Source organism: Myotis daubentonii, chromosome 8 (assembly GCF_963259705.1).
Source record: "Myotis daubentonii chromosome 8, mMyoDau2.1, whole genome shotgun sequence".
NCBI lineage: Eukaryota > Metazoa > Chordata > Mammalia > Chiroptera > Vespertilionidae > Myotis > Myotis daubentonii.
In genome coordinates, this window is record NC_081847.1 from 49609224 (window position 1) to 49632134 (window position 22911).

General features: G+C 39.8%; 1 protein-coding gene across 11 annotated transcripts in view; it reads left to right on the top strand.

Moving 5' to 3' along the window:
* Positions 1–22911, top strand: part of CCDC102B (coiled-coil domain containing 102B) — a 150760-nt gene that overhangs the window by 86496 nt on the left and 41353 nt on the right. For 8 of the 11 annotated variants that reach the window (XR_009454112.1, XR_009454113.1, XR_009454116.1 and 5 more), the window contains one exon: positions 22119–22289. Coding sequence is in view for 5 of the 11 variants with exons in the window: in XM_059706345.1 (XP_059562328.1) it covers positions 22119–22289 (171 nt within the window). In the remaining 6 variants the exon portion in view is untranslated. The remainder of the gene's footprint in view (positions 1–22118; positions 22290–22911) is intronic. The other 3 variants (XR_009454115.1, XR_009454117.1, XM_059706346.1) reach the window with 1 other exon arrangement.

Consider the following 22911-nt stretch of genomic DNA (forward strand, 5'->3'; position numbering starts at 1 on the left):
ACCTATGAAAGGCAACCAATCAATGTTCTCTCACACATCAATGTTTCTGTCTTTCCCTCTCTCTCTTCTCCTCTCTTTAAAATCAATAAGCATATCCTTGGATGAGGATTAAAAAAAAAAAGGAATCTCCCAGCCAGTGTTGTTCAGTGGTTGAGCATCAACCTATGAATCAGGAGGTCATGGTTGAATTCTCAATCAGGGCACATTCCCTGGTTGTGGGCTTGATCCCTGGTAGGAGGCAGCCGATCAATGATTCTCATCATCGATGTTTCTATCTCTCCTCTCCCTTCCTCTCTCAAATCAATAAAAATACATTTTTAAAAAATTATAAAAAAGAATCTATTATAGCATGGTTATAATTACTTTAAAGCAGGAAACTATATTCCAACTGTAATAACAGACACCAAGAATTTTATTTATGATTAGAGGCCCAGTGCACAAAAATTTGTGCACTCGGGGGGGAGGGCGGTCCCTCAGCCCAGCCTGTGCCCTCTCGCAGTCTGGAACCCCTCGGGAGATAATGACCTGCTGGCTTAGGCCTGCTCCCGGGTGGCAGAGGGCAGGCCCAATCCCTAGGTGCAGCCCCTGGTAGGGCTCAGAGCAGGGCCAATTGGGGAGTTGGGGCGCTGCCCCCTGTCATGCACAGAGCAGGGCGGATTGGGAGGTTGCGATGCCACCCTCAGTCATGCTCAGGGTAGGGCCGATTAGGGTGTTGGGGCACCGTCCCCTGTCACACTCAAGGCAGGGTCGATGGGGAGGTTGTGGCGCCACCCCCTGTCACGCACAGAGCAGGGCCAATCAGGGGGTTGGGGCACTGCCCCCTGTCACTCACAGAGCAGGGCCCATCAGGGGGTTGGGGCACCGCCCTCTATCACCCACAGAGCAGGGCCGATCAGGGGGTTGGAGCGCCACCACTCTCACACTCAGGGCATGGCCGATGGGGAGGTTATGGCTCTACCCTGTCACACACAGAGCAGGGCCTGTGGGGGGGGGGGGGTGGGTTGGGGCGCTGCACCCTGTCACACACAGAGCAGGGCCAATCAGGGGGATGGGGCGCCGCACCCTGTCACACACAGAGCCGCAGGGTGATCAGGGGGTTGGGAAGCTCCCCCCTATCAGGCACAGAGCAGGGCTAATCAGGGGGTTGGGGCGCCTTCCCCTTTCACGAACAGAACAGGGCGGATAGGGAGGTTGTGGCCCCGCCCCCTGTCACACACAGAGCCGCAGGGCGATCAGGGGGTTTGGGTGCTGCCCCCTGTCACGCTGATCCTGGTGCCGGGAGGCATATTACCCTTTTACTATATAGGGTAGAGGCCTGGTGCACGGGTGGGGGCCGGCTGGTTTGCCCTGAAGGGTGTCTTGGATCAGGGCGGGGGTCCCCACTGGGGTGCCTGGCCAGCCTGGGTGAGGAGATGATGGCTGTTTGCAGCTGGTCACACATCCTTCAGGGTGGGGGTCCCCACTGGGGTGCCTGGCCAGCCTGGGTGAGGGGATGATGGCTGTTTGCAGCTGGTCACACACCCTTCAGGGTGGGGGTCCCCACTGGGGTGCCTGGCCAGTCTGGGTGAGGGGCTGAGGGCTGTTTTCAGGCTGGGGGTGACTGAAGCTCCCAACCGCTCCTTTTCTTCTTCTTCTTTTTTTTATTCTGGGCCAGCTTTAGCTTTGAGGCTTGGCTACAGCTCTTAGGCCTCCACTGCTGAAAGTAGGTTTCTGGCCTTTGCTTACAATGTTGCGATCCTGCTGGCTGAAGCCCGGTGGACTAAAGCAGGTTTCTGGGGTTTTGTTTAGCTTCTATATTTGTTACATAGTTGCTTAGAGTTGCAGCTCAGAGGCCTGCAGTGGCAGGTGGGGAACGTTGGAGTCCTCCATCACTGAAGCAAGCAAGCCTCATGTTAGTTTCAAGCTGCCTGGCTGCCGGCTGCCATCTTGGCTGGCAGTTAATTTGCATATTGCCCTGATTAGCCAATGGGAAGGGTAGCGGTCGTACGCCAATTACCATGTTTCTCTTTTATTAGATAGGATAGTTTCTGAAGGCTCTCAATATTCTCAAATTCTAAGAAAATAGATGTAAATTTGATGTAGGCATTTAATTGAGGGGAAAAGCTAATTCTAGGTCTGAACTGGAAGGAAATAATTTAAAATATTAGTAACTAGAAGTCAAGTGGTAATTAATAGGAACATGGGCAGTGCTTTTTCTTTGTTTTTTTTTCATCAAACGTATTTGATGATATAACAGTGTTCTTTGTGTAAAGGTTTAAATGTCTCTTTTTTTTGTTGTTTATTCATTCAACCAATATTTATCTAGTGCCCCCTTTTGTTATATACTACTTTAAGATCGAGGTATAATTCAATGGGGAAAAAGTACCATATATATATATATATATGTATACATATATATATATATACACATATATATATATATATATATATATATATATATATATATATATATATATATATTCACCATTTCAGTTGACAATTTCACATTTCCTCTTGTCCTTGGAGTCATTCTTTTTTTTTTTTTTAAATATATTTTTATTTCAGAGAGGAAGGGAGAGTGAAAGAGAGACAGAAATATCAATGATGAGAGAGAATCATTGATTGGCTGCCTCCTGCACACCACACACTGGGGATTGAGCCTGCAACCAGGCATGTGCCCTGACAGGGAATCAAGCGGCAACTGTCTGGTTCATAGGCTGATGCTCAACCACTGAGCCATGCTGGCTGGGCCTTGGAGTCATTCTTGACTCCTTGCTTCCTCTTGCATCCCACAAGTAATCTATTACCATATCTTGTTAACTTTACCTTCAAAAATAGATTCAGAATCCAATCACTTATAACTTTCACTGCCAAAAGCACATATATATATTTTAGAGGCCTGGTGCATGAAAATTCATGCACTGGAAGGGGAGCGGCCCTCAGCTCAGCCTCCTACCTCTCACAGTCCAGGAGCCCTCAGGGGCAGGAGGTGACACCCCATAACACCTCTGCTGCTGCCACTGCTGGCAGCGCAAGCCTTGGCTGGCCCTGGTTACCTGCGCCTCGGGCTGGCCCTGGGCAGCTGGGCAGCCAACATCCGAGGCTTGCCTGCACCTCAGGCCAGCCCTGGGTGGCTGGGGGGCTGAGGAGACTGGATGCCACCATCTTTGAGGGTGTGACAGTCAATTAGCATATTCCCTCCTTATTGGCTGTGGGCACTGCCATCTTTGCCACAGTGTGAGGGTCAATTAGCATATTCCCTCTTTATTAGATAGGATATATATATATATATATACACACACACACACACACACACATATATATGCTATATCATATTTATGTCTTAATGCATATACTAACAAAGGCCTACTAAAAAAAGACTTTTAAATCCAAAAATAATAATTAAAGATTATATATACTCTTTCCTCCTGAAGTATCTGGTTATAGACTATGCTATTATTTTATAGAAAATATGAAATAATTATATTCTATTTCCAGTTTAAAAACAATGTTTCATTTTAGTTTTTTTTTTAAATTTAAACTTTCCTCATAGTATTGTGATATGTAGAAAATAGAAGGAAAAAATATTCAAATGTTTGGGTTGTGGTGTTTTATTTTTTGCATTTATACCTCACATTTTTCTCAAGTGACTTGAGTCAGTTCATCATATACAGACTAGAGGCTTGGTGCATGAAATTCATGCATGGGGAGGGGGTCCCTCAGCCTGGCTTGTGCCCTCTTGCAGTCTGGGACCCCTCTGGGGATATCCACCTGCTGGCTTAGGCCCACTCCATGGGGGATTGGATCTAAGATGGCAATCAGACATCCCTCTGGCAGCCCAGGAGCCCTCGGGGAATGTCCACTTGCCAGTGGGGAGCAGGCCTAAGCTGCAGTCGGACATCCTTAGTGCTGCTGAGGAGGTGTGAGAGGCTCCTACCATCACCGCTGTACTGGAAGCCGTCAGCCTGGTTTGTGGCTGAGCAGCGCTCCCCCTGTGGAAGCACACTGAAAACCAGGGGGCAGCTCCTGCATTGAGCATCTGCCCCCTGGTAGTCAGTGTGTATCATAGTGACCAGTCATTCCCAGTCGTTCTGCTGTTAGGGTCAATTTGCGTACTACCCTTTTATTATATAGGATAGAGGCCTGGTGCATGGGTGGGGGCCAGCTGGTTTGCCCTGAAGGGTGTCCTGGATCAGGATGGGGGTCCCGCTGGGGTGCCTGGCCAGCCTGGGTGAGGGGCTGATGGCTGTTTGCAGGCTGGCTAAGACCCCTAGCAGGGACCCTCATCCCATGGAGGTGTGACCAACCTGGGTGAGGGGCTGAGGGCTGTTTTCAGGCTGCCCACAGCCCCTTCAGGGTGAGGGTCCCCACTGGAGTTCCTGGTCAGCCTGGGTGAGGGGCTGATGGCTGTTTTCAGGCTGGCCATGGCTGCGGGCTGGAAGCAGGTATCTGGGATTTATTTATCTTTTATAATTGAAACTTTGTAGCCTTGAGTGGAGCTCAGGGCCAAAAGGGCAGGCTGGAAGCTTGGCTTCCTCCATTGCCAGGGGCATTCCAAGCCTCCTGCTCGCTCCAGCTCCCTGGCTGCCACAATCTTAGTTGAATTAATTTGCATACTCGCTCCTGATTGGCTGGTGGGTGTGGCTTGTGGGCATGGCTTGTGGATGTAGCAGAGGTATGGTAAATTTGCATGTTTCTCTTTTATTAGATTAGATTAGTCACTTGAAAACGTGTATGTATTAAATGATTGAATTTTTAAATGTATTGCAGGTAAAGCAAAAACATACTTTTTGTACTTGTTTGCTTACCTTTTTTCTTTTTTCCTCAACAGCCAAAAGTATCCACCACCAATGACTGTTAATTCTTGGGCTATTTATTTATTACATTAATGAATTTTACTTCAAATAGAGAAAGTTATCTTATGTAAGCTAACATTATTTCACAGTCTAATACAGCCGTGGGCAAACTACGGCCCGCGGGCCGGATCCGGCCCGTTTGAAATGAATAAAACTAAAAAAAAAAAAAGACCGTACCCTTTTATGTAATGATGTTTACTTTGAATTTATATTAGTTCACACAAACACTCCATCCATGCTTTTGTTCCGGCCCTCCTGTCCAGTTTAAGAACCCACTGTGGCCCTCGAGTCAAAAAGTTTGCCCACCCCTGGTCTAATACATGCAATGCTTACTTACTCTTTGCTTATATACATAATCAAATTTTGCTCTAGAAAATTTCAAAAAAGAAGTTTGTGATGTACAAGCTAATAAATTATCTGTAGGAGTAATCACATTTCTCATTACATAAGAATTTTATTTGTTTTTATAAACTTGAAGAAAGCTTAAATGTTTTCATTTAGGCATTTGTAAAACAGCTTTGTAGGTAAGCCAGTATATAAAGCAGGATATGCTTTGACCTTTACAATGATAAATATATCTATCTGTATGACATATTACAGAAAACTAGAAGGCTGAAACCAAAGTACAGATGCAACTTGATTATATTATATTTTAAATTGTGGAATTGCTTTGCCTTTACAAGTGCTTTAGACATTAGAAAGTGCAGGTGACTGAGTTCAGTGGAAGTAAATTCACCCTAGAGGTCAGTATATTTTCCCCGACTGAACCTTATTTTCAAGGGATTGAAGATTTATCCAGGTTAGATCAACTACTTAGAAAGCCAACCCTTCTGACCAGAGTATTATAATCATATTATATTTAACAAATAAAGTCTGAAACTTAGTGGTAGGAAATAGCTGCTGTACTTTTCTGCATCAAATCATAACACTAGTACCTCCCACTTAGTATTGATTGTATTTACATATGTAATCTATGTATTTTTAATAGAAACAATACAATTAAGAGACATAGAGCTCAGATATTTAAAACATCATTTTTATTTTTAGTCAGATAATTAAAAATTTATTCAACAAATCATAGCATATTTAGTTTATTAATTAAATTATAACTTATCTTATTTATCAAAGATAGGACCAAGAGTTAGAGTACGTGGTGAAAGCTTAATCTAAATTCATTGTTTCCAAACATATTTCTGTATAATGATCAAGGTTTGAGAAAACAAAATTTTAAAATGTCTGTTAACTCCAATGTTGCCAGTTCCTGCTTATACTGTTTCTCTCTCTCTCTCTCTCTCTCTCTCTCTCTCTCTCTCTCTCTCTCTCTCTCCCCCTCCCTCCCTCCCTCTCCTCTCTCTCTCATCTCTTTCTCTCCCTCTTCCCTTTTTGTTTCTTGTACTGATTCATGAGGTGGCAAAACTCCTTGGTAATTATAGTGCTTCACAGTGAAGAGAAACCTATTTGATATTTCAATTAGTTTTAATTTAGATGCTTAGTATTGACATACTTGTTGACTACTCAGTAAAAAGCATGACTATTTCTGAGAAATCATGGATTATATGCAAAAAAAAATTAAAATACAATGTATAATATTATAAGGTAAGTGAAAAATATGAACTGTCCAACTTCATCAGAATCCAGTATAACAAACACAACAGTTTTATACCCAATAGAATGATTCATGGAAGGACAAATTTTATGTTTCCTTTGTGTAATGTGTCTTGATTTTAACTATATTGGACATTAAACATTTGTAAATTTTCTTCTCTCCCAATGGTGTGTGGGCTACTTAAGGCAAGGATAATGCCATTAATCATGCCTCTTGCCATAAAACAGACCCCTAAACTTGCCAGCTCAGTCTGAAAAAGGTTTCTTACTATTTGTTAAAATAACGACACAGTCATAATGGAGTGAACTATGTAGGCATGAAATGATTCAGTAGACATAAAATTTAAAAGCCAGAAAGTAATTTCAATTTCCATTGGAAATATCTTGATTTTTATGGGGACAGCTTTTTTTTTGTACCAAATAATATAAAAGTCACTAGTATTTCAATGTTAAGGGTCCGTACTTATTGATATACAAAGTTTCTAATAGAATCAAAATATATATTATCAAGTTGATTTTAATTGACTATCTTTAATGTTGTATTGGTGGGCAGATATTATCTGTATCTTTGTGCAAATCATTTTGTTGTCCTGTCTCAAACTTTTATTGAATGCCTCATTTGGCATTTTCCTTGGCTCTAGACTATTTCTATACTGTCAGAGCACATTTTCCTGCTCACTGTATGGTTATCTCAATTATAATTTGGGGGGAATTTTTTTTTCTTTTTTGTAAAACCATGATATGGATTCATTAAAAAAAAAAAAACACCACATGAACAAAACAGATAGATGTTTTGAATTGTGCACAGCAATGAAAGTTGCCTTTCATCCAACAGTGTACTGAGCACCAGCCATTGATCTATCCATCTGATATTAAACACAACCAAGAGATCAGGATTAGTATCACATATCACAGACGGAAAATGTGAATACTAGCAAGATTAGAAAATTGTCCAGAGTCACAAAGCTTATCATGAGCAAAGCAAAAATTTTAAAAGCAATCTTCATTTATCTGCCCACATCTGTGATGTAGAACAAATAATTTCTTATAGACAATTTAAATTCCCCCCATTAACTAATACTCATGGAAAAGTCAGCTGCCTAGTTTATCTCACCTGACTTCGTTTTGCTGGTCAGCAGAGTATTTTATAGTTTGTTGATTTTCAGTAGAAGATGGATGGAAACTGTTTTTAATGGTGTTGCTTACTGAAGCATGCTGTGGCAATGTAACTCGAGGTACCCCTCACAAAGGTTGTGGAAAATCTTTTGTAGAACACTAGTAAAGCAATTTGTCCTTGCTTATTCCCAGGAGAGCATAACCCACACATTTTGTTCCTATGATCGCGTGCTTTTAAATGTTGATGTAATTGTGGCTTGTTGCTGCTGATACCACTATGATTTGTGATCTAGTACATCAGAACAATTGACCTTGCACACATTTTGAAAGACAGACTTCTCTACAATGATCCCTTTTTTTTCAGCTTCTCTAACATACATTATGCATATTCATTTTCCTATTTTGTACTTTTCCAATACATTTCTTTGAATTTTTGGTTTAGTGGCTTAGCTGTGTTTAAATATCTTTTGCTGCTAAGCCCTTTTAGCTTTTCTATAGCTTTCTTATTTTTAATTTTCCAAAATCATAGCAAAAGAAAAATCAGAATATATTGAAGTGGGACTAAAGCTCACCTGCAGCTCTACCATTTGGACAAAACCATTGGTAATCCCGTTCTTTAGGCTCGCAGTGTGTCTCATGTTCTTATGCACATACTCAAGGACTTGTGGCATGGAGCCTTATGTTCTACTTAGCAACACATATCCATGTTCATAACTGCATCTACAGCCTTATACTTGATTTACACACACACACACACACACACACAAATATATATAAACATAAACTGATCTTACACCTTCATTTTAATGTAATTTAAAATAACTTTCTGTTATCTCAATCTATAAATTACAGATTGTGTATAGCTAAGTTCTTTAGGAGAATTTATCTATTGTTCATATAATTGATAAAAACCAGATATTTCTGATTGTTTGAAGCATGGAAAAATTACATTTTGGGTGTCCTGGTTCTGATTTGATGAGCTGTTGTTTAGCTCAACCTAGGAGCTCTGAAAGTAAAATAGTTGTTAAATTATATTTCAACATGGTTTCTCAAGATTAATTTAACTGTGAGAATAAAGATTTCCATTTCAGATTGTACTGTGTAATCATACACCATGTTCATGAAAATTGTGATATTCTGGGATTGGAATTATGCTTCAGTAATTGTGTTTCTGTATATTATTACAATAATAATTCCCAATGGAAGCTGCATGGACCAGTGACTGTCTTACAATGTACAAGATACAGTATTTTTATGGGAATGGAGAATCCTATATAATAAAAGGGTAATATGCAAATTGACCCTAACAGTGGAATGACCAGTTGCTATGATGCACAGAGACCACCAGGGGGCAGACACTCAATGCAGGAGCTTCCCCTTGGTGGTCAGTGCGCTTTCACAAGGGGTACCACTCAGCCAGAAGCTGGCTCATGTCTGGCCAGCACAGCAGCGGTGGCGGGAGCCTCTCTTGCCTCTGTGGCAGCACTAAGGATGTCCGACTAAAGACTTAGGCCCTCTCCCTGCAGGTAGTGGGCCTAAGCTGTTAGTCGGACATCCCCTGAGGGCTCACAGGCTGATCCCCTGGGGAGTGGGCCTAAGCTGGCAGGTGGACATTCCCCAAGGGGTCCCAGACTGTGAGAGGGTGCAAGCTAGGCTGAGGGACCTCCCCCTCCTGAGTGCACGAATTTTTGTGTACTGGGCCTCTATTGGATATATAATGGACATGTCAGGACAAAATTGCAGTCTGATGTAACCATAGTCTGAAAATGCCTTAACATTAATTTTTAAATCAATTTGAGACAAGTATTGAGTATGGGTGTGATATTTTTATGTGGAATAAAGCATTTATTTCTCCATGAACTTGGGGCAATCTCTTTTTGCATTGCCCTAGAGAGGGAGGAGCCTGAATGGTTCCTAAAACAGTTGTCCGATCTAGTTAATTACCTACTAAGTCATAGAGAGAATGATCAAAGTAAGCAAAAAGGTTTAAAGTTATAGCCTTTGACTAGAATCCAAAATGTATTATTTGCAGTATCCTCAATAACTTGTTTATAGGGCCTCAAATAGAAAGGCTGCCCATGCCTTATAACAATCTTTTATTAAAACATATATTTTATTGATTTTTTTTTTTTTTACAGAGAGGAAGGGAGAGGGATAGAGTTAGAAACATCAATGAGAGAAACATCGATCAGCTGCCTCCTGCACACTCCCTACTGGGGATTGCCCGCAACCAAGGTACATGCCCTTGCCCGGAATCGAACCTGGGACCCTTGAGTCCGCAGGCCGATTCTCTATCCACTGAGCCAAACCCATTAGGGTACCTTATAACAATCTTAAGGAGCTTCTAATTAACCCATCATTTTTAAGAATAAGGAAATGGAGGGAAAGAGGTGGTCATGTGTCTTTATTTTGTGGTGGACCTAGTAATTTTCTTGTTCTGTGTTTATTTCATAGTTACCATTTCTCATCTAAAATTTAAGAAATTATGTGGGATATATTTGCTGAAGTGGCTTTCTCTTAAGTAATAGATAAATTCGATTTTTTCAGCTTTTCCTCTGCAAGTCTACTTTGAAGTAAAAATTCTAAAAAATGATTTTATTTATGGTGGTACTAACCAAAATGCACATTACAAAGTGTTTACCAGAAGTTAACATTTATTGTTGCTGAATAAACCCAGAGGAAGCGTTTCCACTGAAGTAAATTTATTTAGGTTGCCCATAAATTTAATAAAATGTTATATAATTATCCACCTGAATTTTAGATGGTATGAGGCTGATATTGTGCAATTTACTGACAGGGGAATGATTACAGCTGTATGTTTTTAAGTAATGAAAAAATTATTCTGGAGAATAACTCCAAAATAATGAAATACATTCCAAATGATATTGATTTTATAGCAATTTCAAGAAATATCTCCATGGAAAGGAAGGAGATTGCCTCCCAGTTTAACAGAATTGCATTTATCATCATCCTCTTCTTGTATCTGTCAGTGCATTTGTGCTTTTGGTGAAAATATGCAGTTTCCACACTGGAAGAAATTTTTTCTTGCCATTATATTAGACTGTATGAGGCATTTAGTGGGTAACACTTTGGCTCATGCAGACTGAAATAATCGCAATAATTTCACTTGTTTAAAAATGATGTTACATAAGGCATAGATCAGTGGTTCTCAACCTTGGCTGCACATTAGAATCACCTGGGAATCTTTTTAAAATCCTGATTTCTGGGCCTTATCCTCCGGAAATTCTGTTTCTTTGTTACAAATGTTGTGGCCCCACCCCATAAGAAAGAAACAGAATTTCCGGAGAATGAGGCCCAGAAATCAGGATTTTAAAAAGATTCCCAGGTGATTCTAATGTGCAGCCAAGGTTGAGAACCACTGGCATAGATGTTGATAGTAAGTTAGGTATCATGATACATATAATCTCTTTCTGGAGTGTGTGTGTGTGTGTGTGTGTGTGTGTGTGTGTGTGTGTCAAGTATTTTTCACTGTGGGGTATAGTCTATAACAGCGGTTCTCAACCTGTGGGTCGCGACCCCTTTGAGGGTCGAATGACCCTTTCATAGGGTCGCCTAAGACCATTGGAAAACATATATAATTACATATTGTTTTTGTGATTAGTCACTATGCTTTAATTATGCTCAATTTATAACAATGAAATTGGGGGTCACCACAACATGAGGAACTGTATTAAAGGGTTGCGGCATTGGGAAGGTTGAGAACTAATGGTCTATAAGCATCTAGAAACCACATACTTAATGTGAAAAGTAAGGTGTCTCCCTTTTGCTTGGGTTTAAATATTTTTTCGCCAAAAACTAAATCAGTGAGACTACTGCATTATTTTAAGAAATTATGGCCAGAATTCCATTAAAATTATGGAATAAATATGTTTCTTCAAAGCTCAGTATACAAATTATAAATGTTGAGTCTATTGACAGTATATCTGAATTGATAAAGTATTTTAAGAGGCTGTGTATTTAAGATATGCCATATAACCTGAACATAAAGCCATTTTAATCCCCTCTCTCTCCTTGGTCAGGCATTGTTTGTCACTTCCTCTCATGCCCATCTGTGACTTTTATGATCTGTATTCTCTTTTCCTTCTTTGACACTATTTAATTCTTGGAAATCCATATTCTGTCTTATTCCATTCCTCTAAAAGTATTATGTAACAATTCACTAATGAGCACCTATGTGTCATAGGCAACCTACACTTTTCAGTTTTTATACTTCTCTATATTTATGAATCATTTGCTATTACCAACCCTCTTTGAAATACAGACAGTCCTCGGGTTACGTCAGACTCAAAATATGTTGTTTCATGGTTATGTCACCATATCCCATTTACAGTATTTATTTAAAAAAAAGTTCCATCATATCGACGTATGTACGTTTGTGCTTTATGTTTTTTTATTATTTATTTACCACAAGTAAAGGTCAGAAATTGTTATCTTTTAATTTTTTTTTTAGTTTCACTTCATTACTGCTCTGTATGTGCTCCATGTGAGTGACGTAGGTGCTTATGGAGGTGGATTCCAACTTACAGCGAAAACGCATTACGTCGCCGTAGGAACGGATCTCCGATGTAACCCGAGGACCTACTGTACTGACATCCATGGATAAGTTCTGTCCTTCATTCAAAGCTAAAATCTAGGAATGGCTGAGCTCGTTTGCATTCCTATCTGATGGTAATGAAAGGTCTGTGAGGTTAGTGGTTAGGAAATCCAGCCCATCAGTAAGGAGTTTCAGTCTCATTTGGTTCAAATCTCAGAGCCTCTGTACTTTGGCCTCAGGGTGGGGAGCCTGCATTGGGAATGCCGGTGTCTGCTTCTTCACTTTCCCACCTTGAACTCAACTCCATCTCCCCACTTTCTAGGCTGCCTCTTAGTTCTCCAGGGCTGGAGTAGATGGCTGGAAGGGGAAAGAGCGGAACAGCCTGAGGCACTGGTATTGTGCAGGTCATGGGTGCTCCTGGTCATTGGATGCTCAGGTGCCATTTGTCTGCCTCTAACCTGTCCTCCCTGAGTTCTTCCCCAGCCCTTCCATAGAGGGCTCCTCTCTTGATATTGTCTCCCCGCCATCCAACGGGTCCTTCAGGATGGGGTATTTTATTAATGGAGAAGTTCAGCTCCTCTCTGCAGGGCCCACTTACAACTCAGTCACCCCAGTTATCCTGCTTATTCCACTTTTACAGAAAGCCCCGTCATTGCCAGTGAATCATCATCCCCTGCTCTGTGGCAACAGGATGCTTCTACTTTTGCTGGTGTGAGTGATGCATCAATCTCTCTCTCCACCTCCAGGTGACATGTGTGATGGATGTTCTACGAAGCACCCTTGATTTAGCTCCATGTGGGGCAAGTAACTTCCTCTGTTTCTCAGGAAAGAGGAAAACTCCCCAAGGGCTCAACTATCAGGCATGTCCAAGGCCTCCTTGTCAAAGTGTGATTCCCCTATCACACACCTAACTACTGCAGGACCAGATTTCTCTGCCTCCCACCCTTTCATTTTTCTTCCTGGAGATTGGAGATCTGAAGCAGAACCTCTCTGGAGATCCAGACCAGAACTTGGCTGGAGATCCTGGCTAGAGATCCTGGCTAGGCTGCTGATCAACTGAACACTGTCTCCGTGTGATTCCTTCTTCGCTGACTCCGTCCACACCTTTGGGGACCCCTGGACCTGCTGGGGCAGGACCCCAGCACTGGTCAACATTTTATCTGTTTGTTTTAGGATGAGAGAGCCTAAAAATCCTTTATTCTCAGTGGTGATGCCTTAAATAAAACCAGACCAAAAAACCCCGTTATTTCCTGTATGTATTATTACCACGTGTTCTGTGATGTATACATACATAACTGGAATCATTTTGTACATCAAATTATGCAGTGTGATTTTTCTTCCACATTATATGAGCCTCCTTATTTTGTGTCATAAAAAATTATTCCCATATGATTTAAAGGCCTGTAAGATTGCACTGTAAGGACTAATTATAATGTATTCAATAAGGGCCTCCATATAAGATTATTTTCAATATTTATCATTGTTATTAGAAATAATACAGAATGAATACTTTTGAACATAAATATACTTTCATATATGTCTTGGTATTTTCCTGGAATAATTTTTTTGTTGTTGGGAAATATAGGATAGATTTTAAGAACTGCTGAGATATTTGGGTAAATTATTCTCTCCCTTAAACAGTCATGAAAATTTAAATTTTCCCCCAGCAGTGTATGTGAGCATCATTTTTACCATTTCTTTATCAATATTGTTATGATTTCTGACCACTTCCTTATTCTCTTCTTTATTGGGCCTTCTGCCCTTTCTCTTATGTAAATGGAAGTAGGAACTGTTAGGATATTGGGTCTGTAAACTCAATACACAAGTCTGTTCATTTCATTTTAATTATTTACTTGTTTGAATTATGAGCAAAAGCAATAGCCTTATTTATCCCAAGAGTTTGCTCTATGCAAAACCGCTTTCTCACAGAAGGGCTGCATGAAGGACTTTGAAAGATCTAATTTATCAAATGAAATTAAGCAATTTCAACCAAAAAGCATTTTCTCTGAACATTTGTAGCTTTGTACAATTACAGGGCCCTGAGTGTGGGTAGAAGGAAGGCTGGAAACTTTTGTTATAAAGCATTACTTAGCTAAGTGCGCATGGCTCTAAGGAAAACTGCGTAGGAGTAATGCATCCCCCACTGAGAATGAGTCAGCCATCACTCTCTGGTCCCCAGGGGCGCCTGTGAAATAGAAAAGAACTTGTGATTCCATCTACAATTTTGGTGACTAGCCATTAAATGTTTAACTTACTATTTGTATGTTCTCTGGAGACACAGAATATTGTATGAATACTAAATTATATTTGTAACTTATAGTTATGGTTTAGCTGTAGGGTTAATAGCCATGTTTGCAATTCTTTAGAAATCTTTAGGTATCACACAGAGTCAGGATATGTATTATAACAGATGAAATGTATTGATCATTGTGGTAGAACTTTATTATTCATAGATTTAATTGGTGATTTGTGCCTGCTATGAAAAGAAAATGAGCCTAAAGACAAATTATTTTTATTTAGCCAGTGCCATATGTGTTAATTTATGTCTGTGCATGGGATACCTATGAGATACTCTCAGGATGTACATATATAAACACATATACAAATAGGATGTAAAAACAAATAGAATCTTACTGCTTAGTGTCTTACATTTTTTTTCTTCAGTGTTTCCAGGTACATTTGAACACTGATTTAAAGGCCTTAATTTTGCCAGTTAAGATATTTTGATCCTTTTTTTTTTCTTTTAACTTTCCCCTTGATTTGGTTTTCTGACTAAATAGAAATAACAAGCCATCACTATGTGTCAACATCTATATGATCCATACAATTTCTTAGGAAAGGATTGGACCTCTCATTTGTCTCCTATTATACAGAATAAAGCCCCAAATACTTCCATTATGCTCATTCATTGTTTCTTTCACACAATTAATGAATGATTATCAGCCACTATCCTTATGCCTATTCTAGTAAGAAAGGTATTGACAGCGAGGTCAGGGAGTTTGGGGAGAAGGTCAGAGTTACCTTTTAGATTAACCCAGAAGCCCTGCTTCTTCCATTCCCTTTCACTTGGGCCTGGGAACTGCTGCTATGATGGACAAATTTGACGGACTTTGCCAAACTGCCCTCCTGAGTCATGCCAATTTCTGTTCCCGCAGTGGACACTCACACAGCTTACTCTATTTTAAATGGAATTGTGATAGTTGGGTAGTCTCTGAAATACTTTATACAGGAGCAAGATTAGCTATTCCAAGGTTTGGTAAAACCTACCTCAAATGTTTTCTGAGCCTTCTTTGTTCAACTTTTAAATGATCATTCATTCTAATTTTTCTCATTTCAGTTTTCGATAAAGTATATTTTCTAAAAGTTTCTCCAATTCTTTTGTCTTAGTGTATGTTGGTATACTGTGCTTCATAGTGTTCTCAAATCATTTATAAATATCTACTCTACTTGTATCCATTCCTGATATTACTTTTTCCTCCTGTCATTTTTCAACTCAATCTTCTGTTTTACCCTCCTTTGTTATTTTTTAAAGGAACATTTTTTCTCCATTATTTTGTTTATTATTCATCATTTTTGTGCTTCCAGTCTTTTAAAATCTACTGTTTCACTGTCCCAAGTTTCATGATGTGTAGTTTACCTCATTTATTTTCAGTCTTCCTTATATATGCTAAATATATCTAATACTATAAATTGGCCTCTGAACATTGATCTAGCTGAATCTCGCACAGTGTATATGTGGAACCTTTATTTGTAATTTTCATTGTGATTCTCTAATTCACATTAATTTTCAAGAATTTTTAAAGCTTTCTGAAAAATTGATTTCTACTTTGATTGCCTTGTGACTGCAAAATGCCACCTATAATTCAGATATTTGTTGTTTTGAAAGTTTGTTGGAATATGTTGATACTTTTTTGTGAGTATGTATATCAGCAATTTTGTATATATTCAATTATCTAAAATATATTGTACTTAAAAAAGAATGTGTACCCTTTTTATTGTTTCTTTTCTGAGGACTATATGCCACACCTCCAACCACACACATATTTTATAGCAGATCAAACTTTACAATTTTGCCATTCAAATCTTGTGTGTGTGTGTATGCACACACATATATATGCTAGATATAGTATATCTATAACCATACTCTTAAAATATGGCCAAAGGAATAAAAGTGATGGCTATAGTTTAGGGCTGCTCATTGTGGGCTTGTAAAATATTATTCTAGTGTGTATATCAAGTAGACAGTTGGATATGCAAGTCTAGACTGGAGTGCCTGTCTTTTAACTCTTTATCATAGCTACATCTTTTTTTCACAATTCTTTGCTGTATTCTGTACGATCTAATTCTGACCTGTTGTTTAATTAGTTTCCTCCTCCATAGTATCTAAACTTTTACTTAATCCATTGACTTTTTCATTTCTAGCACTTTATTTGGCTTTTCAAAAAGTTCTACTTGGTTCTTCTTCAAATATTCTCTTCTCACAGTTTATTTTTATTATAATTTATATTCCTTTAATCTTTTAATGATATTTGATAATTTTACATCATTTTCAGATTGCTGTGGTTCAAATTCTTGAGGTGCTACTTTCTCTATTGTGTTTGTTTACTCCTCACATTGAATCATTACTTCTTAGATTTGAAACTTTCTTTTTGAGCTAGTTTTCTCCTTAGATTGATTTTTCTATGGGCCCATGTGCTCTGGGCTCTTGAATCATTTTGAATTTGTTTGTTTAATGTATTACAAAGGTTTCACTTGGTGATTACTTTAGCTGCTCTGTATCAGTGCTTGCTCAAGTCTTTTTGACTTTTTTTATGAGAGTAATTTGTTTATACTCTGTTGGGTAGAAGTAGCTTGCTTTTTCACTTGGGCTTAATATCATATCTCCTGACCTAACATGAACATTAAAACATAACCCCTAAATATTAGGGCTTATTTGTTTGTCCTATTCCTTACTTTCTCAGGTTGTAATGACATTTCTGTGTGTAGCAAAAAGGATGGTGATTAGGTTTCCTATATCATTGGAATTATTAATACAGTAAATCTTGTTACATTTAAAATGTCCATTAGGCATCAAATGTAGATATCAAGTAGATAGTTGGTTATGTAAGTCTATACCTCAGTATTCAATGATACATATATATATATATATATATTATATATGTAATATATATATATATTCCTCATTAAATAGAGAACATTGTTTAGATTTAGAGTTAAACTTAGACATGGTAGGTGAGCAATATGTTTGGCTGTCTGGAAACCATTAGCAACCTGACTAGAACAGTTTTTCTGGAATCATTTGAATAAGTAATAGAGTCAAAAAGTAATTGTGCAATGGAGAACTGGGTAAAACAACTATAGAAAATTCTTTTAGAAAGTTTTACTATGAAGGGGAATAGATGTATGGGCTATATCTTGAATTGAGCATAGAATCAAAAGAGGTTTTTGTTTGAGGGTTTTTGTTGTTTTTTGATGTAGAGTTGTTGGGTAAGTTTTATGATAGTGACTTTCTAAGTCTTCTCAAATCTTTCATGTTTGCTTTATGTTACCTTCAAATGTGCTCCTATTACAATATCCTTGTACTCACTAAACTCTTTTTTATTTATTTGTTCAGTTGCTTGCATCTAAAACTACATCTCTGAGTGTAGGAACTGTGACTGTTTGGTTCACACCACCAGCATCTTGTGGTATATTAGAGTGTGTTTTATAAAACCACTTTAGTAAACTTTTTAAAGATTGGAGACAAAGAGTATGTATTGTTTCCCTATTGATATGGTACATGCCCTCTGGAACTTGTCATACATGGAATGAACTTATATTTAATCAATACAGAACTTAACAATATTGACTGTTTACTATATATGGTCCTTTTTAGTTCTGCCAATCATTGGCTGTGTGCAGGCATTAATTAGAGCACAGTGAGGATAGTTTATTCTTGTGGTAATCTCTCTGTATAAAAGCCCAGTGACTGAAACGGTGGAATGACCAGAATGACTGGTGGCTATGACGTGCACTGCAGCAGCCAACCAGCCTGATCTGGGCCCAGATCGGCCCCCCACACAGCTGGCCCGGCCCCTGATTGGCCCCCAACACCCCAATCGGAGGTGGGACTGGCTGGCCAACCACCCACAGCCCCTCCCCCTGGCCGGCCCTGTCCCCTGATCAGCCTCCAACACCCCAATCGGGGGCAGGGCCAGCCAGCCATCTGCCCATGCCCCTTCCCCACCTGCCTGGCCCGATGGGCCCCCATTGGGGTGGGCCAGCTGGACCCCAATTGCACACAAATTCGTGCACCAGGCCTCTAGTAACAGTAAAAATTAGCTATGTATAAAACTGGTATGTACATATGTATATGTTATATACATATAATATATACATATATACACATGGTACATAGTTGACTGTGCACTACAGGCTTTTGAAACAGGTGCTATTATTTATTACATTTATTATAGTAGAAAAAAATCTTTACTAACATGGATGCCAAGATTTCTCCTGGGGTGAAATGACAAAATGTGAATTGTGAGATTAGAGCTGTATTTATTGTAAAACCAAAAACAAAAATTAGATTTCAATCTCTTTATACCAGAATTTTAAGACCTTCAACCCAGTCTGCCAACATCACTTTGTCCCCCCCCCCCAATCCTTTTTCTCAATACCTAATGCTTTATTTTTTTACTTTTTAAAAAGCTCTCCCACATGCCTGTAATATGCAAATTAGGCCAGGACTCCGCAGTGGGTCATGACCAGACAGGAGGAGGTTGCATGCGCAGGTGAGGCCAGGAGCAGAGACGAGACAGAGGCAGGGGGGCCTGCCTGAGCCGGTGTGATGGCTTGGGCGGCCCGGAGCAGACACAGGCAGCGGGAGCAGGGGGACGCTGGGAGTCAGGCACGGGTCCCGGCCCCCTGCGGGGTGCCTCCTCGCACAGTGAGAGGCAGGGTGCATCCTCGCGCGATTTCAATCACGTGCTGGGCCTCTAGTCTTAAATAAATGTATATGTAGGTAGAAATGAACAGATCATATGAAAGGTAATTTTAAAATAACACTGTGAATCATTGTTTACATTTGAGCAATCAAGAAAGCATCTCGGAATCATATTTAAACTAGTACCTGAATTATAATTGGAAAAAAAACTGAATTTATAGGAATAACATATAATACTTTAAAATTCTCTGTATGCCATTTTGTTTTTTTTTCAAATAGATGCATATAAACTTGATTTATTTTTAACAGCCTCTCATGTCACTTTCAGTTATAAGAAAATGGTGTTTTAGTTCTGTCAGCTTGCCAAAATCAAAATCATTTAAGCCTCAGTACTTGATGTATCAGCTACAAAATTAATTCTAGATGGAAAGCGATATCCTTACATACAAGAGCACAAACTAATGCATGAATTCATAAGCCACATATGAAATTGAAAGCCTGTCTCCAATCCTTTACATCACTAGGGAGTCAATCTATTTGAGAAATGAATATTATCCTATCAAAAATATCTGTATTCAAACACATTGCATATGATTATTGTTATATGAAGCCCCACTATTAATATCCACATACACTTATGAAGGCTTGTGAAGTATATTTACTGTCCAGCTGTATAGCTTTAGATCTTTAGATTTACAGAGACTAACACACTGACAGATAATTTGAAGGAGTGTATATTTTTTATGCTTTAATTCAGATTTTTTTTCTCCACTAAAATAAAGCACAAACATTTCACATCACTGTTTGTTGTTTTCTACTATCTACACTAATAGAAGAGAAACATGGTAATTGGCGTACGACCGCTACCCTTTTCATTGGCTAATCAGCGAGATATGCAAATTAACTGTCAGCCAAGATGGCGGCCAGCAGCCAGGCAGCTTGAAACTAACATGAGGCTTGCTTGCCTCAGTGACAGAGGATCGTTGGAGGAAACCAACGTTCCCCGCCTGCGGCTGCAGGCCTCTGAGCGGGCAGTTTAAGAAACATTGTAACAAATACCACCGGACTTCAGCCAGCAGATTTGCAACATTGTAAGCAAAGGCCAGAAACCTACTTTCAACTGCGGAGGCCTAAGAGCTGGAGCCAAGCCTCAAGGTAAAGATGGCCCAGAATAAAAAAGAAAAAAAGGAGCGGTTGGGAACTTCAGTCACTCCCAGCCTGAAAACAGCTCTCAACCCCTCACCCAGACTGTCCAGGCACCCCAGTGGGGACCCCCCACCCTGATCCAGGACACCCTTCAGGGCAAACCAGCCGGCCTCACCTGTGCACCAGGCCTCTACCCTATAGTAAAAGGGTAATATGCTTCCCAGCACCGGGATCAGCGTGACAGGGGGCAGTGCCCAAACCCCCTTAGGGGGGAGCTCCCCAACCCCCCCCCACGGGCCCTGCTCTGTGCATGACAGGGCAGCACCCCAACTCCCCAATCGGCCCTGCTCTGAGCCCGACCAGGGGCTGCCACCGGGAGCAGGCCTAAGCCAGCAGGTTGTTATCTCCCGAGGGGTCCCAGACTGCGAGAGGGCACAGGCCGGGCTGAGGGACCCCCTCTCCCCCCCCGAGTGCACAAATTTTTGTGCACCGGGCCTCTAGTTAAAATATATTGACATAAGCTTGCTATAGAAACTGCTCAACCACTGGAATGTATTGCTGAAGATAATGATGATTTAAGGATTAAATTTAATATATATATTTTTATTCTTTTTATTCCCTTAAACATTCCATACTATCAATAATTTCCTCTTTCTTGAATTTCTGATCTTCCATTTTCTTGAATTTCTTGTTATATTTCATTCTAATACCCCTGATTTTTTTCTTGTCTCTGGTACAGCCCTCCCTTTATCTTATTTATTTATATATATATTTTTTATTGTTGGTAGTATTACAGATGTTTCCCACTTCTCCCTCTTTATCCCCCTTCTTCCAGGCCCTACCCACCCCCCAAGTCTTTATCACCCTATTGTCCATGTCCATGGGCTATGCATATAAGTTATTTGGTTTATCTCTTCTGTGGATTCTTTTCTCTCTTCCAATTCCTTTAAGGTTTGTTAATCCTGGGATTATGACTTCAATTGTTTTTTACTTCTCAGTGGAATTTTACCCACTTTCACACTGCAGACTACAAACTTTACTTCTAAACTAAGTCCTTACATCTTTCTTACCCCCCTACTGCCCTCCACCTTCCACCCCCAGTAATGTAACCTGTTGATTAATATCTTGTGGGGTGTTGAATATAATAAGACAGGTTGGAGACCCAATCACTTCCTGATAAATTCACTGGTTTTCACAGGACAACCTCTTGCTTAGGTCTCTGAGACACACTGAGGTCATTTCAGAATGGCGTCTGGAATAGAGTGACAGCAGCAGCACAAATCCTACTTCTTAGGGAACTAATTAAAAGCAGATAGTCTGCTAATTTTGAATACATATGCTGACTTAGCAAATGAACAACTCTTCTTGCAGTTTTTTTTATATTTTATTCTTCCCTTATAGAGATGTGATTTCTTCCTTTGGAAAGCATACATAAAACCTAAATTTGCATAACCTGGGAAACCAGTCATTGACTCAAGAACATGAAGAGCTGAATTCTCACCCAACCATTGTGGCTCAATGATTGAGCGTGGACCCCATGCACCAAGAGATCTCTGGTTGAATTCCCGGTCAGGGCACATGCCTGGGTTGTGGGCTCCATCCCCAGTAGGGGGTGTGCAGGAGGCAATCGATCCATTCGCATCAATGTTTCTATCTTTTTCTCCCTCTCTCTCTAAAAATCAATTAAAAATATATTAAGATAGTTTTAAAAAAGAGCTGCATTCTCTTAGCCTCTTCAGCCACCTGCAAATACATTTTCCGCTTATGGTTATGCTAATCATCACATTTCATTGCAGAAATATAGAGTTACAGATGAAGAGATGCCTCATCTGAATTCTTCCTGAAATGCTTTTCTCCTTTGTCCAAAGAAGTTACTATTCTTCTGACTTTATGGGAGTGAATTATAAACAATGGGATCCCTGCTTTCTCTTGATAGGAGCTACTAGACCTTCAACACGCCTACGATAGACTCAGCAGCCAACACCAGGCGAAAACAGCAGAGCTGACTCTTGCCAACCACCGAGCCGATCAGAGTGCGGCTGAGGTAAAGAAACTGCGATTTGGAATGGAAGAACTAAAACAGAGACTCAACCAAAAAGAAAATAAGGTACCTTCTACATCAACATACACTAGATAGCGTCAAAGTAGCTCTTCATAGTATATAGAAAGCATTTTTCTTCTCTACTAACAGAGGGCTTTAATTGGGCTAAAAATTTACATTTTAAACACCAAAATCAATTTAAAAATGTAACTGCAAGGAAAAAAATATTATCTAGATAATGTGCTCATCTTTGTGTTGCTAAAAGTGTATTTTTATGCATGCACTAGAGCTTTCCTCAAAGGTTTATAAATAGCCCAAGTAAAAGCAGTGAATCACTGTGGTAGGAATTGTTCAAGTTTATTGTGTACACACCCAAAAGTTAGCAAACTGGGAGCATTCAAACCCAAACAGGGATGTATTGTTATCAAGCTGCTGATAGAGTCCAGAGCAGGAACTATTTGTTCTTCAGTGATTGGTTACAGTGTGGGAATTTTCAGTGGTTACCTCCTGTTGACCTTGGGAAACAGTTCAAGTTCTGCCAACGATGTCCAGAGGTGTAAGCAAGAAATGATCAAGGTTATGTTGGTCTTGAAAAATAAGCTAAATTACACTGTGTCTGTATGACTACACTAGTTCCGTCTGCTCGGGGAACCAAAACGGTTGGTCTTCATTTGGTTTTGATTTCAAC